Genomic DNA, 16033 nt, shown 5'->3' with positions numbered 1-16033 from the left:
CTGAACTTTCAACTTTAAAAGCATGAATGGCTACGCGGTTGTCAAGGCAACCTACCGTCAACACAGCTGTTGTTAAAGGTCTCGTGCTAATCCTGTCCGGCACCGTGACAGACTTTAAATGTCAGAAATGTCATCTGTAAACAGAAAGCTGATTCAAGCTCTCGCTGAAACAATCTCAAAACAAGTGAAGCACTGTAAGTATTTATTTAAAATGCATATTATACGTTAGCATGATGCTAAGCTGCTCTAAACAACTTTCGATTTGCCTTAGATGTTGCAGCTTTGTTTTAAATGAGCTCCACTTGCTTGCATTAACCTGTAGTTTATTTCGGCTAATACAACTTTATTTGATTTACTCCAGTCAATAAAACGGAAGTTGAATGCCTTATTCGAGGATTTCATTATCTTGTGGAGCAGAATATCTCTAAAAATACAGCAGGCGGACTGGACAGAGGGAGGTTCAGGAGCATACTGCACGACATGTTTGGGATGACCGACTACATGATAATGGATGGAGGTATCGGTATGATCAATATATATATATTCTTACATTTGCTTGGGACCCTTGTATGCAGGAGACAAATGTGCTTGACGGCAAATATTTCAATTTGATTCTAACTGACAGAATATACAGTGGGTACGGAAAGTATTCAGGCCCCTTTACATTTTTCACTCTTTGTTTCATTGCAGCCATTTGCTAAAAATCAAAAAAGTTCATTTTATTTCTCATCCATGTACACTCAGCACCCCATCTTGACAGAAAAAAACTGAAATTTATTAAAAAAGAAAAACTGAAATATCACATGGTCATAAGTATTCAGACCCTTTGCTCAGTATTGAGTAGAAGCACCCTTTTGAGCTAGTACAGCCATGAGTCTTCTTGGGAATGATGCAACAAGTTTTTCACACCTGGATTTGGGGATCCTCTGCCATTCTTCCTTGCAGATCCTCTCCAGTTCTGTCAGGTTGGATGATGAACGTTGGTGGACAGCCATTTTCAGGTCTCTCCAGAGATGCTCAATTGGGTTTAGGTCAGGGCTCTGGCTGGGCCAGTCAAGAACGGTCACAGAGTTGTTCCGAAGCCACTCCTTTGTTATTTTAGCTGTGTGCTTAGGGTCATTGTCTTGTTGGAAGGTGAACCTTCGGCCCAGTCTGAGGTCCTGAGCACTCTGGAAGAGGTTTTCTTCCAGGATATCTCTGTACTAGGCCACATTCATCTTTCCTTCAATTGCAACCAGTCGTCCTGTCCCTGCAGCTGAAAAACACCCCCATAGCATGATGCTGCCACCACCATGTTTCACTGTTGGGATTGTATTGGGCAGGTGATGAGCAGTGCCTGGTTTTCTCCACACATACCGCTTAGAATTAAAGCCAAAAAGTTCAATCTTGGTCTCATCAGACCAGAGAATCTTCTTTCTCATAGTCTGGGAGTCCTTCATGTGTTTTTTGGCAAACTCTATGCGGGCTTTCATATGTCTTGCACTGAGGAGAGGCTTCCGTCGGGCCACTCTGCCATAAAGCCCCGACTGGTGGAGGGCTGCAGTGATATGATTCTCATTTGCTCTGACATGCACTGTGAGCTGTAAGGTCTTATATAGACAGGTGTGTGCCTTTCCTAATCAAGTCCAATCAGTTTAATTAAACACAGCTGGACTCCAATGAAGGAGCAGAACCATCTCAAGGAGGATCAGAAGAAATGGACAGCATGTGAGTTAAATGAGTGTCACAGCAAAGGGTCTGAATACTGACCATGTGATATTTCAGTTTTTCTTTTTTAATAAATTTGCAAAAATTTCTACATTTCTGTTTTTTTTCTGTCAACATGGGGTGCTGAGTGTACATTAATGAGAATGTAGTGTGAAAATGTAGAGTGAAAAATGTAAAGGGGTCTGAATACTTTCCGTACCCTCTAGATGGCCTACTCAGTAATGGTTTGTTACTTTGTTACTAAATGCCCTCCAGTCTTCAGGACATTTGACAAAGACAACGATGGCTCAGTCAGTGTGAAAGAATGGATTGAGGGGCTGTCTGTTTTCCTTCGAGGGACTTTAGAGGAGAAAATAAAATGTAAGCTCTCAACCTTACTTCCAGACTCCTACACATAAAACTCACTCACAAGATACCATCCAGGCAATAATTATTTCTCTTTGCATGGCTTCAGACTGCTTTCAGGTGTATGACCTAAATGGTGACAACTACATCTCAAAAGAGGAGATGTTTCAACTGCTGAAAAACAGCCTCAACAGACAGCCCACAGAGGAAGACCCAGACGAAGGCATCAAAGACCTGGTGGAGATCACACTCAAGAAGATGGTGAGTGGACGGATGCTGCTGCCCTGTGGGTTTACATGCTTATAGCTCGACACGATTCTATATATTCTCTCTCTGAACATATATTTTGTAGGATCACGACCATGATGGCAGACTGTCGTTTGCTGATTTTGAAAAGGCAGTGAGAGAAGAGAATCTTTTACTTGAGGGTTTTGGAATCTGCCTCCCTGACAACACGGTAATCAGTATGAAGAGCAGTAAAAAAATGTACTCAATTCAAAGAGTATAATAACTTTGGCATTTCTTTCTCTTTTTTTCCCCAGAGTATTGAGACATATGAGAGACATTTATTTGAGGAGCAATGGGAACACTGAAGAAACCATGTCCTTTTTTTACATACCCTTTATTAAAAATGTTAATAGCTGTTTGCATTATAAATTAGAAAAAAGTTGCCTTGGAACTGTTGGAATCATCATTCTCAAAAGTAGCAACAGCAATCACAGCATCTGGTTTGATTAAATCCGACGTCTGGGTTTCACCTTTTTCTCCACTGGTTTGAGATCAGGCACTGCTCCCACCTGAGAAAAACAACAAACTGTTTTTACTGACATACATGAAGACAATAAAACTAGTTAATTTGAAAACTTCTGATTGTGGCTTACCTGTTTCATTGTGTTCCGAATAAGGCTTACAGTTGTGTTTAGAGACTCATCTATCATGTCCACTTTAGGTAGGTCTGGGAGCTTTGGCCCTATAAGAGGCTCATTGTTGCTTGTGTCATCAGTTGCCATGTTTTCCAGAGCCACTTCCACTTTGCGTTTCCTGTTCTCCAAATGAGTGGTTCTCGGGACAAATCTGACAGCAGAACTCTGATTTGAGGTGAGTCTGTGTCCTGGGTCTCTGTCTGAAGGGGTTAGAGTGGAGCTTGAACTCGGTCTTGGCTGCTGTTTTGTGTCAATGATGGCATTATGTAAAGTCCCCATTTTGTCTTCTGTTGGTACAGTTCCAAATTGATTGATATGTCGGTAGTGATACAGTTCCTGAGGAGGTAACGGCAGTAGAGGAAAGCCTGAATAATGGCTCGTTTTTGAAGTGTCTCCTGTGATTTTTTTGTCAGAGGTTGCATCATGTCTGGTACTGTTTGTCCTTGATGTGGAAGCTGTGTCCAATGATGCTGGCGGGTCATTTACCGCCTCCTTCTGCTGTTTTTCTCTTGCTTTGTAAAAAAATATAGAACAGAATTAAAAACATTTAACAAAATGTTTAAAACATTAAAACATTTGCAGCATGTGATGAGGGCTACAAAAACATTTGGGTGCATTAACAGATCATAATTAGTATAGTAAAAGTCCATTGAAGGAAAAAGAAAGAATCCCAAATTGAAGTTAGCAATTGTGATATCACGCATCGACTATTGCAACTCTCTACTGGCAGGTCTTCCTACATGCACTATCAAACCTTTTGCAAATGATCCAAAATGCAGCAGCACGACTAGTCTTCAACCTTCCTAAAAGAGCACATGTCACTCCGCTGTTCATCTCCTTACACTGGCTCCCAGTTTCTGCTCGCATCAAATTTAAAACTCTGCTGCTCGCTTACAAAACAGCCACAAAAACGTCTCCTCCTTACTTTAACTCTCTGATCCAGGTCTACACTCCCTCCCGCCCACTACGCTCTGCCAATGAAAGGCGTCTGATCCAACCTTCACAACAGGGTCCTAAGTCTCTGACTAGACTCTTCTCCTCTGTCGCCCCCCGGTGGTGGAATGAACTTCCAAACGCCATTGGATCTGCAGAGTCCCTCTGTACCTTTAAGTAAAAGTTAAAGACCCAGCTGTTTCATGAATACCTACTAACTTAATGATGATGGTCTCCATATCATTGACTATGATGATGGTTGTGACAATTGTTTTTGTTTGATAACGATGACTTATAAGATGGTTTCCATACTGATTAGAGCTCTCAAGAACTGCTGTCAATGTTGTGCTTTACCTCTGGTCACTTCCTGTCAGCACCTGTGTGTCCAATCAGACTCAAAGCTGATCGTTTGCTCTTACTGACATTGTTCCCTTTTTTCTAGATCCTTGCTTGTGTTGTTCTTACTCTCTGATGTACGTCGCTTTGGATAAAAGAGTCTGCTAAGTGAATTGTAGAATTTAACGTATGAGTGAATACACGTTTGATTTTGAGGAGTACCTTTATTGTGAACGGCCCTGATTACATATCTCCTCCTGTCCTGCAGTTTCAGCCTGGTATCCTCCACAGTCTCGTATTCTGGGACGTAGCACACATGCAGCACGCCACCGTAGAAACTCTTCTCATCCATGCGTCGTTTGGCCGCTCTGCAATATAAAACAATGTAAGCAAAGCCATCCAGGAAGCTTTTCTACCATTCTCTACAGCCGTGTTGTTTGACAGGGAAAGCTATCCTGAACCTGGCACTGGTGAGTTTTTGGAACTTGACTAGGTAGACCTCCGTGAACTCCTCAGCCGGATACTCGTCCAGGGGCCTGTACTCCTCCACGGCTCCGTACAGGGCGCACAGCTGGATCAGCTCTGTCATCACTCCAATAGCTGGGACTCCTTGGACCATGAGGTAACACGACTCCAAATTGATGGTGTACACCTAATGATGCAGAACACGTTATGATAAAACGTTCCCTACATATTTGTAATAGTAGGTTGTTTGTTATTATTGTGATTAGACCATAGACTGTCAGGATACATGTATCGTCTTGGGGTCGCACTGACTCTCAGATTAAGATACATTCTTTTTCTTATTGATACTTAGGCTATCCTTACCTTAACAGCTTTCGCATTTCTTCCCTCTCTATATTTTGGTCGAGAAATGCACACTTTCCTCTGTTCATGGTGTTTATAAACCTCTGGGACGCCCCAACAGCCTGAGTTGTTGTTAGCTGGTGCCGCCATGATTCTGGAAGTAGTTTCCGGTTAGCATACTTCAAAATAAGAGTTATTTGTCTTTTAAAAGCCGTGCGTCCCACTGCGTCTCCGTGTGTCGGATTTTATTTTGAAGAATAGTACGCTCAATATCAATTTCTTTGGTCTAGTTGGGCACACGTCGAACACATCGATCGACTATGAGTTTGTTGCACATTTCATGTTAGCAGAGAAACCAGCTTTATGAATACGGAGCTTGTCCTATGAATTATGTTTAGTAATCAGGGCATTCAGCATGTTACGGTTGTTTTTAGCAACTCAAAGAACTGCTTTCTTCACCTTCCTTCGAGGTTGATATCACACCTTTCACTGAACGAGGTAAGTTAGCTTAGCTTGTCAGAGTAGTCTTCTGCTGTATAAGTGTTTACTTTGGATACAGTGTTGTGAAACGGTGAGCACTGCTGTGTTTCCTGAGTTGTTTTTAGTTTCTAATAGAAGAAATTAAACTTGCTTTTGATAACAATTTTATTATTCAAAGTTATCTTTTATTGGTTGTGTTTTTTTAAACACCTCAGGGTCAGGTTAATTATTTAAACATCCTCACTAGTATGACTTTTATAGTGACACACATGACCCATCACAGTGATCTATCAAAGGATTTGATTTACAGAGTCAGTTTCACATGTCAGTGAAGTATTGCCACCAGTAGCAATAGAATAATCAATCATTGTGGTTCTTCTATAGTCTTAATAACAAATCAGGTAATTATGTAACTTCTTAAAATACCAGTGGAGGGGGCTTTATGTTTATGATTAGTACTATTATTTCATTTTTGATGTAATCATTTTTTGTAGTAGTTCCCCTGAAGTCTCACTTGGTGGAGACAACACTTTAAATTTGAGATTGAACAGTCACTGCAAAATCTTTTTACCCTTTTTGCTGTAATATATTAGCATCTTATTAATAAATGAATTATAAAACTTGCCCTTTTCAGAGAGAACGAGTACAAAGTTCCCATGACAACTTTACAAGCCTTTCTCCTTTTCAGTGAAGGAAAGTTGCTGTGGAGAACATTATCAACCATCCTCCTCCAGTTTGACCTTCTAACACAGGATCTGAAAGTCAGGCGGCGTTAGGGATGCTGAAACAAACTAAAGATATATAATGATGTCATGACGTGAACTTGTGGTTTTTGCTTTTATTAAAAGGCTAGGATGACATAGATGTGCTCGTTTTAAACAACCTGTGAGGTGCTTGAAAACTAATTTTTTGTCACACCTCAGAGAAGACATGTGAATGAGAGATGACCAAGTTAGATGTCAAAATGACTGAAATGATGTTTACTCATTTGATCTTTTCGGCAAAAAAAGGGGAAAACTTAGTACCAATTTTGATGGCTAACTCGTCAGGGCAAACAAAAACTATGCTTTGTGTTTAGAACCAAGCGTTGGAGCTATCCTGGGGCAATGGCTGTCCTGTATTCCTCAGCTGGACTCAAAACAGAACCTCATTGGACCTGGACAGCCATAAAGTGGAGCTGTGTAGACAGCTTGGAGAAAAGCTGGGTCTAAAAGATGGAGAACAGGTATGTACTCTTGTAGAGAAACTGAATCCCTTAATGAGTTTTCCACCTGAATAATCTATAAACTCCATCTAACATATCCTCACTTTATTTTTCAGTGTTTGTATTTACTAACAGGTTGTGTGGTTTCCCTCAGGGATTTCTGAGACCATGTCATCAGGTCTCATCAGTGCATCAAGTGTTTGTGGAGCCTCTGTCGTCTGATGACTGGGAAATCTTGGTGGGTGTTACTGCAGCATTGTGACCTACAGTCATTTGTTTCCTGGGAGAAAGAGTGCTGGAATAATTGTAAAGTGTAAAGAGGACTTATTTAATAACGGACTCAGATGAAAACAAAGAGTACGTCAGTTTGAATGGACTCTGAGCATCATTTCTGAGAAACCACTTGTTTCCTGTGACTCATATCTCCAGGAGCTCCACAGTGCCGCTCTGGAGCAGCAGCTGTTGGATCAGATTAGAGTGGTTTTCCAAGACGCCGTGTTTCCTGTGTGGGTGGACAGCCACACAGCCATCTACATACGAATAGGTCAGAGTTAATACAGTAGTATATATTTTGTATAGTTGCAAATATATTGTGCAAACTGTTTTCTTTGGTCAACAAAGCATAATCAATGTTTTGTTCTTAACTGTGCAGGATCGCTTTCTCCGTCTGTGCCTTACGGTCGCTTGGAGACGTTCACAGAACTTGTCGTCTCTCCCAAGAGCCGAGGTGGAACAGACAACCTCAGTGGCTCTCCAATAAAAGCTGAACAGGAGCAGCAATATATAGCTCAGTACCCCCCCTCAGGTCCATCACTAGAGAGTATCGCCACAGTCCCTCAGAGCCAGCAGTGGAGTGGAATAGCCGATATGAAAAGCCTGCTAAGCTACCTAATAAAGGGAACTCAAGACCGGGTGAAAGAGCTTCCACCTACACCAGAACTCCCTGTCCTTCTCACTGACTCTGTCTACAGAGTTTGCGGTTCACCCCCAGACTCTCTCTACACCATAAGTCAAGTTGCAACAGGAGTTATCCATTTGTTTCCGTGGAGCCAGAGCTTGGACGCTGGGCCACCAGGAGGCCAGTCTCCTGTAACTTACGGCCTGATCTCCAAAGTTCCCTCCCCCAAAGAATCAAGAGACCGAGCCAAGCAGGCGATGGAGAAAAAGAAAAATGCAGCAGTTACTAAAGGAGCTGCAGATGGAGAAGGGAATAGGAAAGAAGAAGAAGCCATGGTGGTCAGGGTAGTTTGCCATGGTATTGAGAAGCTAACAGGCAAGGACAGAAGTCTCAACAAAGGAGAGATCCACAGTGGAAGAGTATGGGTGAGTATTTTTGGCTTATAGAGGATTGTTGATTTATTTATCCACTTTAACAAAAGATATAGTTTGACGTGCTGTCTTTAGCTTCCTGCTTTTCATGTCCTTCTATGAGTCTCTTGTAAAAATTGAGATTTTTTTCAGATCCCACCGCCCCTGGCCATCAGGTTGAATATCATCCAACATTCAACGGTCAGAATTAAGCCAGTCAAATCAACCATCAAAGTGGCCTCCTCAATTCGCCTACAGCCCCTCAACCCCCTGGTGAGTGCTGGAGCACCAATAAGAGGTTCCAGTGCGGTGCACATAACTACATTATTCAGGCCGCCTATTCATTCAGCTAATTATTTAAGCTTCCTCTTCCCCTTATTTCCCTGTGACATTTTTATTAAGCCTGAGCAGGAGGACGAGGAGATCCAGACGGCTTTCCTTGGTTGGCTGCACACTCAGAGTCATGAACCTTTGGCCTGTCTGACTGCACGGTCTGGCAACATCCTCCTACATGGAACTGATGGTGATTCAGAAGCACTCTCTTAAGATTACATTCCCAAGCGGCTAAAGACCACATCTTGCTCAAAGTGAAGTGATTCTAATCAGCTGCAAACAATAAAAACACAAAATAGTTCTCACAACTTTTTCCTTCTTTTTTTCTGTTTTAGCAAAGTTAGAGTTTGAATTAACTGTGCTGAAACCAGAACCAGAGAGCGAGCCTCCTGACCAGCTCTTTTATCTAGCACCCGCTGTTCTTCAGAAGCAAGATATACAGGTACGAGCATGCATGTTATGCTTTGAGATAGAAAGCTTTGTGGTGCTGCGGTGGTTAAAAAAACGTTCAAACTTGCCACTATGTTTCACCTACAGGTCGACCGAGAGGAGGCGACCAGGCCTGCTGTGAAATCCTCTGAAGCACCCAAACCAGAGCTATCCTTACTCAGTACTCTTGGGTAAGTGTTGAGTCACATTGTGTGTTTATAAATAGTTTAAATTAGGATTTCTTCAGCAAGCCTTTGTCTTAATATCTGGTACTACTTTTTTCTGTTCCCAGTGGGATTGATGAGCTCAGCAGAAAGGGATTCGAGTTCATCTCACACAGCCTTCTGGGTAGTCCCCTCTCAAGAGAGCTTGGTACCTCTGGAAGAGGACTCAAAGGAGGAGCTCTGCTTATCACCGGGGCTAAGGTTTATTTAAACTTTCTATTATTGCTTCAAGTAAAGATGATTCTACTTTTACTGAGCATAAATTAAAATATCTGCAATAATGCTAAATAACTGCTGAAGCTGCTGGCCAAGTATTTCAATGCATTTTTATCATTACCAATAAGTACTCTATGTAACTTGAACTGCATTGTGACAGGGAAGTGGAAAGAGTACTCTGTCCCAAGCCCTCTGTGGGAAAGCCAGAGCAGACCTGGATACACATGTGGAGGTGGTGAACTGCAAAAAACTTCAAGGTAAAAATATATTCCTTGAACATATCAAAGAAAAGTATCTGAAGATGTTTCTTACAGAATCTGGGATTTTTTTTCCTTTCAGGCAAAAGGGCAGAAACAGTGAGACATATTTTGCAGGATGTCTTTGAGCAGGCGGAGTGGAGGCAGCCTTCAGTTGTTCTACTTGACGACCTGGATCACGTGACTGGAGCACCAACTTCACCAGAACACGAGCACGGTCCTGAAGCCCTGCTGCAGCTGCACATAGCCCAGAGTAAACCATACATTATTTATCTTGTATGAATGTTTATTACACGGCTGTGTTGAATACTTGATTCTGATTGGACCAATATGCATAGCAACGGTGTGCTCTCCCTCGGTAGATCATCGTTGTTAAGAATAACAAACTGTTACTAAAGAAAGGCAGATGGTTGCTAAGGATGCGCCTCTTGTCACAAACTCTGGAGGACTAACTATAATCATATCAATCTGCAGAGCCTGGTTAATTTGATGTCACTCTAACTGTAGATTCCTGATTGGAATATTTGTTCAGCAGAAGAACAAAATCATCTTTAAGTCAAAATAATGATATCTTTTCAAATGATTGATTCCCTTAGTAAGTTGCAGTGAAAAAAGAGGGTTAATGTATGGTGAGTAGGTGGTTATGTGTGTGTGTGTGTGGCTGCAGGTCTGAGGGATGTGGTGGATGAGGTCCTGATTCACTCCAGCCTGGTGTGTCTGATCATCACCAGCCAGAGCGAGCACTCCCTCCACCCCTCTCTGACTGAGGTGCAGGGGTCCCACTTCATCCAGGGATTTGTACACATTCAGCCACCAGACCAGGTCAGCAAACAAGTGCACTAACACACAAGAACACATTGGTAAAGGTTAAAAGTGTAATAACACATGTTGTTGTTTTTGGTTTGTCGTAGGCTCAGAGAGCAGAAATCCTACGTCGTCTTATAATCGGGAAAAAAAGCCTATCTGAAGAGAGCTTCCAGGCTCTGGACCTGGCAGCTGTTGCCAAGGACACAGAGGGATACACACCCCAAGACTTGGTACTACTTTTGGAGCGGGCAGTTCATGCCAGCACTGCACAAAGAGAACACAGTGACCAGGGTAACACTGATGAAAAAACTTCAAGTTGTCTATTTAAAGTTGACTTACATGTGGTCTTAAAGGTTTTCTTGATGTTTCTCATTATTTGTCTGTACTGTGTGTTTCAAAGGCATGTGTCTGTCTATGAGGGACTTTGTGCAGGCACTCAAGGGATTCACACCTCCCTCGCTGTGGGGTGCAGACCTCCACACCCCGAGTGGAGTGGGTCTTGAGAGAGTTGGGGGTCTGAGGGAGGTACGACAGCAACTGATGGACACCATACTGCTCCCTGCTAAGGTCAGTGTAACTAACCATAGGGTCAGCTGTTACAGTATGTTACATGAAGATGGAAGCACAACTGTGGATGTGGATGAAATTTCAGTTTAGCCACAATTATGATCACATTATGTTAAATATTACAACAGTGATGTAAAAATAGCGATTATGCTTTGTCGGACTTTTCCATATTTTCCAATTTACATTAAATCACAGTCGGCCTAAGGACCTTTCTCTCCACTCATCAACAGATATTACTTATGAAGAGCAAATTGCAGAAATGATTCTTCTTAATAACTGATGTCTTTGGTATGTTGTAGTATCCCATCCTGTTCTCAAGTCTTCCCATCCGCCATCGCTCTGGTATTTTGCTGTACGGAGCTCCAGGTACAGGGAAGACCCTTCTGGCCAGAGCTGTGGCCAAAGACAGCGGTATGAACTTCATCAGCATCAAGGTGGGCTGAGCTTTTACTTAAGAGAGGACTGTTTCCTCCTAAATCAGAGCAGTGTTTATTTTACTGACACAGGACTTTAACCTCCCTCTAGGGACCTGAACTTCTGAGTAAGTACATCGGAGCTAGTGAGCAGGGAGTCCGCAATGTCTTCCAGAGGTTAGTGACCCGCAGACCTTTATAGTTCAAAACGTTTCCTTATTGAGAACCGTCAAATACTTGACGTCATTGACAGCTTTACAAATGTAACTCTGTCTGCCTCTCTATGTGCTGCAGGGCACAAGCTGCCAAGCCGTGCATCCTGTTCTTCGATGAGTTTGACTCCCTGGCTCCGAGGAGAGGCCATGACAGCACAGGCGTAACCGACCGGGTGGTCAACCAGCTCCTCACACAGCTAGACGGGGTGGAGGGTTTGCAAGGTAAGTTAGACAGCAGTTAAGTACATACTCTATGCTCTGTACATAAGAAATACATTTTTAAGAGCCAATGACAAAAATCTGTTAATCAGGCTTGCGGTTGTGTTTTTATAAATAAATAAATAATAAACATTTATTTACCTTTTAGATTAAAATCAGGTAAGAAGACGAATGTCACCCTTTATGTCTGTTGGGCAAAAATTAAGCCACTGGGAGCTTTGAAGCCAGGTAAAACAATTTTTAACTGCAAGCCCTCTGTGAACAGTGAACTGTTGAGTTCATGCACAGTCAGACGTTTCTGTTAGCCAGGCTAACTGACTGCTTTCAGTCCTTTCAGCTCAGCTAAACCTCTGACATCTCCAGCTTGATATTCACTGGATACACATTTGAGTGGTATCCCGCTTCTCATCCAGAAATGTGTGTACATGTATGTCCCTGAATTATAACCTGTACATTTAGAATGAATAAATAAGAATCCTTCATGTTTATATTTGCAGGAGTGTATGTGCTCGCAGCTACCAGCCGACCGGATCTGATTGACCCAGCTCTGCTTAGACCTGGACGGCTCGACAAGTCCCTCTATTGCCCCCCTCCCGACCTGGTCTGTTTGAATAAAATCAATCTACACTTTAATAACAGACCCTTGATCTTAAATCTAATTATTGACAATGTTTCCTCTTGTGTTTCTTTCCCAGGAGTCCCGTGTGGAGATCCTGAAGGCTCTGAGCGCTGGTGTCACCCTGGGTGCTGATGTTGACCTGGAGCAGCTGGCAGCAGCGACAGAGCAGTTCACCGGGGCAGACCTGAAAGCTCTGCTCTATAACGCCCAGCTGGAGGTTGTTCATAACAGCCTGGGCTCCAACACACAGCATGTAAGTCTGCAATACTTAAAAGACTAGTCACTGAGAAGCTGTTAGAGGGGAGCTGCTTTGGGCTAATGAAGCATGGAGGCAGGACACTGTTTGCCATTCCATCTGCGAGTAGAGCAGTCTAGACTCTTTTTGTTTTTGGTTTCTCAAAGCTACTAAATGAGGAGTTTAGTAAGCATCTGACCATGTGAGAGAATTTATTACTTGGCAACCGAATTTGACTTGACCAATTAGGACAAGCATAGTGTTAAATAGAATTAACAGGAAGGGCTAAAAATCGAAACCAAACATATCTCTAACTGCAACAACATAGTAAAATAATTCACTAGTTATTGGCAGCTGTGAAGCCTTGTGTATCAAAACTTTGGCCGTCTGTTTCAGGAGCTGACCTCTGGCTCAGAAAGCGACATGAGTCTGTCCTCCATGATCTTCCCAAACAACAGCAGTGGCTCAGATGACTCAGTGGGTGAGGTGGACCCAACAGGCGCAGGTCTGGACCAGTCCATGGTTCTTCTGGAGTCCAGTGAACTCCAAACAGAAGGCGAACAATACTGTGGCAACGTCTGGAGGCTTTACTTTGGAAGCTCCTATGAGTCAGAGTCGGGGAATTCTCCATTTTTGGGACTGGTGAGTGGTGCTGGAAAATAACAGAAGGTTTTTGATTGAATGAATTTCCATAGCGTTTAATCATAGTCAACAACAATCAAAACATGAACGTCCACCAAGCCTGATCCGACCCCCACCTCATTTGAGGAGTGCAGTGTCCTTACTTATTACTCTACTGTATAGTTCATTATTAATACAATTGTTGTTCCTGAAATACAGTCAATAATTATAAACATTTGTATTAATTAATTCAGTTTTTTTTTTTTTAGGTGTCTCCGCCTTTTTGCGAATGTGCTTACATGCCTATTTAGTTTATGTCCTTAGACGCTGACCTGGTTACTTAAAGAAACACTTACACTATGTACGCATAACAGCACAGTGTGAGTAATTACTATGCTCAATGCTGTTGTTCAATTTAAAAAACTGTTTTCCCTCTTGTTATTTTGTTGGGTTTCTTCCTCCAGTGTCAGAACTCTCAGGGCGTCTCTGGAACAAACTCCACGACCCATGACTCTAGCAGACTTGGTGTTCGTGACCCTGGCAGCTCTGCTCCTCCTGCCTACATGTCCTCGCTTCAGAGCGGGTATGAAGAGCTTGCCCCGGAGCAGCTGGAACGCCTGCAACAAGACATGAAAACTATCAAGAACAACTACAGGAGGACCAACGTAAGTGAAGACACTGGACAGAAGATGATCCAAAACGTGTTGCAGTCTAATCATTTTGTTTCTGTTCAGTCATCAGCTAGCTTAATATGCACTAAACTTCTCCAGTGACGTGTGCTGTTATTGCTCAGGTAGGCTGCTGCTATGTGCTTGATAGCTCTTCCCTTTGTTTGTAGGAGGAGTCTGTCCGGGTGCATTCAGCCTCCAGCCAGCCGGGCCTGCTGCTGTGTCAGGCTCACCTGAACTCGGCCCTGACTGTGACCAGACCGTCTCTTAGCAAAGCTGACTGGTTAAAATACTCCAGACTGTAAGTACGCAGCACAGAGGACTGCAGTGATATAAATCACCCAAATACTGATAGATAGAGCTCATTATTATAAAAGCAGTTTGCGGTAAAGGAAGTAAAGAAATCATTTCATAGTGCTCAATATGTTTTGGTCAAATTTGAGATTATAGCCGTTCAATTGGCTGCGAAATGTATCAAGCATATATTGAGCGTTTAGAATCTCAGCTACGGGTGGAAATGGAAAAAACATTTGACAGATAGGTGTTCAGAGCTGTTGCCAAGAAACAGCAACAGAGGAATATGAATCATTATTGTTATCGTGCTCTCAGTATTCTGTTAATTAAGTGGAATTACTTTGTTCTGCATTTTGTGAATCACTGGAAGTCAGAGCTAAACAGAAATAGCACAGTCAATTATATATAACTGCTGACTCATCTTTCATGTGTCAAATGGAGGAATACATGATCAATCTATTAAATGAAACTATTACTTCACTATACATGAACTGTCTTCTCTTCTTTTTGAAGGTATGAAGCATTTGGCGGTGAAGGAGATGGGAAATCTCTTCCCTCAGTCCCGTTTAAACCTGGGCAACGTGTGACTCTGGCTTGATCAGACAAATACGTTTGAAATGTGCTATTTTAATGTCTTTAAATCATTGTCATTAATAATGTTAATTATTTCTCATTGGCATTTAGCATTCCAGAGATTAAAAGACAATGTGAATGAAGAATTGAATGTCTAAAAGTTTTCTACTGATTTAACCTTGAATAGGATATTCATTCACAATTAAATGGAATTATAATACATTGTAATTACTGTACATATGTATAATGTATAAATGTATTTTTTTTTAAATTAAAAAGCAAATCTTTATGAAGAATGATCCTCTTCCTGTTCCGCTTTGTAATTATTTATTTTTGAAATGTCTTGAAACTTAGTTTTGACTGAAATGACGAGCATTGTGACGTGTGTTACTGCAGGAATAATCCGGCTAATTAAAGGTCCTGCACAACAAAACAGGTGTTTTCACTCAGGCTAATTACTCTTCCGCTTGGCTGAAGTTGGTTGAAGCTGCGCTGGAAATTAGACAAGGTCATCAAACTTCAGGTTTTTAATGAGAATGATAAAGCTGAGGTTAAGTTCACCTGCCCTCAGAAGTGACTTCACATTACATCACAGCCTGAGGACACCTCGCACGGCACCGAGGAGAGGTCTAATTAGACAAAGTGGAAACACCTGTGTGGGTGTAGCATGAGCGTGAAGAGCTTTATAATTAATCAAACACAAACAAGTTATAGATCTACTGAGGTTGTGACTTTCTGAGATAGCTTTATTGTATATATCAGTTCTATTTAATTATGCTGAAACTGTTTTGAGTTATTTCATGATTTAAACTAAAACTACATATTATCAAGCAATAGGGTCTTTGTAATTTATATAACAGAGTACATTTTAGAGCTGCTCTTTTTGTCTTGGGACAACGTTTGTTATGAAATTGATTGATTGATTGATTGTTAATAATCAAGTCTTGAAAGCATATCCTGGTTGAACAACAGTCATCCTATCCTCCAGGTTTTTTTGCAGCCTTCGATGGGAAATGTTGTTGATGTTCAGACAGATTTCCCCTGTTGTCGTCAGTGAATCATCATTTGTCAAAGCCCCACACCGCCAAACATATGGTGACTTTGGAAAACTCAAGGACTTAACCACACGGTCCAAAAACAGCCACCAGAGGCTAAGTTTGGATCATTTGTTGTCATATTAAAAAGTCTCAGTCTTCATCCCCCCCCCTCCTCAGTGGTGCTCTAATGCTTCCAAATCCATCCCCTGTGATTCATGGGCTCAGCTTTGCAACACAGTACCCGTCCATTTCACAACATCAAG

General features: G+C 42.0%; 3 protein-coding genes across 7 annotated transcripts; 2 read left to right on the top strand and 1 right to left on the bottom strand.

Annotated features, from left to right (window-relative positions):
* Positions 1–16: 16 nt before the first annotated feature.
* On the top strand, positions 17–2922 carry clxn (calaxin). Of its 5 annotated transcripts, none has more exons than XM_065948033.1 (6): positions 17–194; positions 362–523; positions 1963–2067; positions 2162–2313; positions 2405–2509; positions 2595–2922. In XM_065948033.1, exons 1-6 carry the CDS (start codon positions 119–121, stop codon positions 2643–2645), a joined length of 651 nt encoding a protein of 216 aa, XP_065804105.1. In that variant the 5' UTR covers positions 17–118; the 3' UTR covers positions 2646–2922. The 5 variants fall into 5 exon arrangements, with proteins under 5 accessions (XP_065804105.1, XP_065804106.1, XP_065804108.1 ...); XM_065948034.1 differs by having other exon boundaries at positions 23–194; positions 362–517; XM_065948036.1 differs by having other exon boundaries at positions 42–194; positions 418–523.
* Positions 2656–5227, bottom strand: rbm48 (RNA binding motif protein 48). Its single transcript, XM_020631703.3, has 5 exons — positions 5073–5227; positions 4706–4896; positions 4467–4612; positions 2934–3487; positions 2656–2849 (listed from the first exon to the last, which is right to left on the bottom strand). Exons 1-5 carry the CDS (start codon positions 5199–5201, stop codon positions 2787–2789), a joined length of 1083 nt encoding a protein of 360 aa, XP_020487359.2. The 5' UTR covers positions 5202–5227; the 3' UTR covers positions 2656–2786.
* A 113-nt stretch (positions 5228–5340) lies between these two features.
* On the top strand, positions 5341–15032 carry pex1 (peroxisomal biogenesis factor 1). Its single transcript, XM_020631581.3, has 24 exons — positions 5341–5549; positions 6610–6756; positions 6890–6973; positions 7165–7279; positions 7388–8058; positions 8197–8316; positions 8446–8566; positions 8712–8818; positions 8914–8996; positions 9098–9230; positions 9406–9502; positions 9585–9755; positions 10170–10324; positions 10414–10600; positions 10710–10876; positions 11176–11310; positions 11402–11466; positions 11584–11726; positions 12221–12324; positions 12419–12595; positions 12974–13219; positions 13663–13863; positions 14037–14167; positions 14674–15032. The coding sequence occupies exons 1-24, from the start codon at positions 5442–5444 to the stop codon at positions 14756–14758; spliced, it is 3753 nt and encodes a 1250-aa protein (XP_020487237.2). The 5' UTR covers positions 5341–5441; the 3' UTR covers positions 14759–15032.
* Positions 15033–16033: the final 1001 nt, after the last annotated feature.

Source organism: Labrus bergylta, chromosome 19 (assembly GCF_963930695.1).
Source record: "Labrus bergylta chromosome 19, fLabBer1.1, whole genome shotgun sequence".
NCBI classification, from domain to species: domain Eukaryota; kingdom Metazoa; phylum Chordata; class Actinopteri; order Labriformes; family Labridae; genus Labrus; species Labrus bergylta.
The sequence above is the reverse complement of the archived record's forward strand: the minus strand, read 5'-3'. Positions and strand labels throughout refer to the sequence as shown.

Excerpts from the sequence above, each read along its gene's own strand:
- clxn (XM_065948033.1), top strand. The coding sequence starts at position 119 with ATGTCAGAAATGTCATCTGTAAACAGAAAGCTGATTCAAGCTCTCGCT. Across the intron at positions 2,314-2,404 it reads AGATCACACTCAAGAAGATG|GATCACGACCATGATGGCAG; the intron begins GTGAGTGGACGG and ends TATATTTTGTAG. Across the intron at positions 2,510-2,594 it reads TCTGCCTCCCTGACAACACG|AGTATTGAGACATATGAGAG; the intron begins GTAATCAGTATG and ends TTTTTTCCCCAG.
- pex1 (XM_020631581.3), top strand. The coding sequence starts at position 5,442 with ATGTTTAGTAATCAGGGCATTCAGCATGTTACGGTTGTTTTTAGCAAC. Across the intron at positions 10,877-11,175 it reads CCATACTGCTCCCTGCTAAG|TATCCCATCCTGTTCTCAAG; the intron begins GTCAGTGTAACT and ends GGTATGTTGTAG. Across the intron at positions 12,596-12,973 it reads TGGGCTCCAACACACAGCAT|GAGCTGACCTCTGGCTCAGA; the intron begins GTAAGTCTGCAA and ends CGTCTGTTTCAG.
- rbm48 (XM_020631703.3), bottom strand. The coding sequence starts at position 5,201 with ATGGCGGCACCAGCTAACAACAACTCAGGCTGTTGGGGCGTCCCAGAG. Across the intron at positions 4,897-5,072 it reads GAAATGCGAAAGCTGTTAAG|GTGTACACCATCAATTTGGA; the intron begins GTAAGGATAGCC and ends CTGCATCATTAG. Across the intron at positions 2,850-2,933 it reads TTCGGAACACAATGAAACAG|GTGGGAGCAGTGCCTGATCT; the intron begins GTAAGCCACAAT and ends TGTTTTTCTCAG.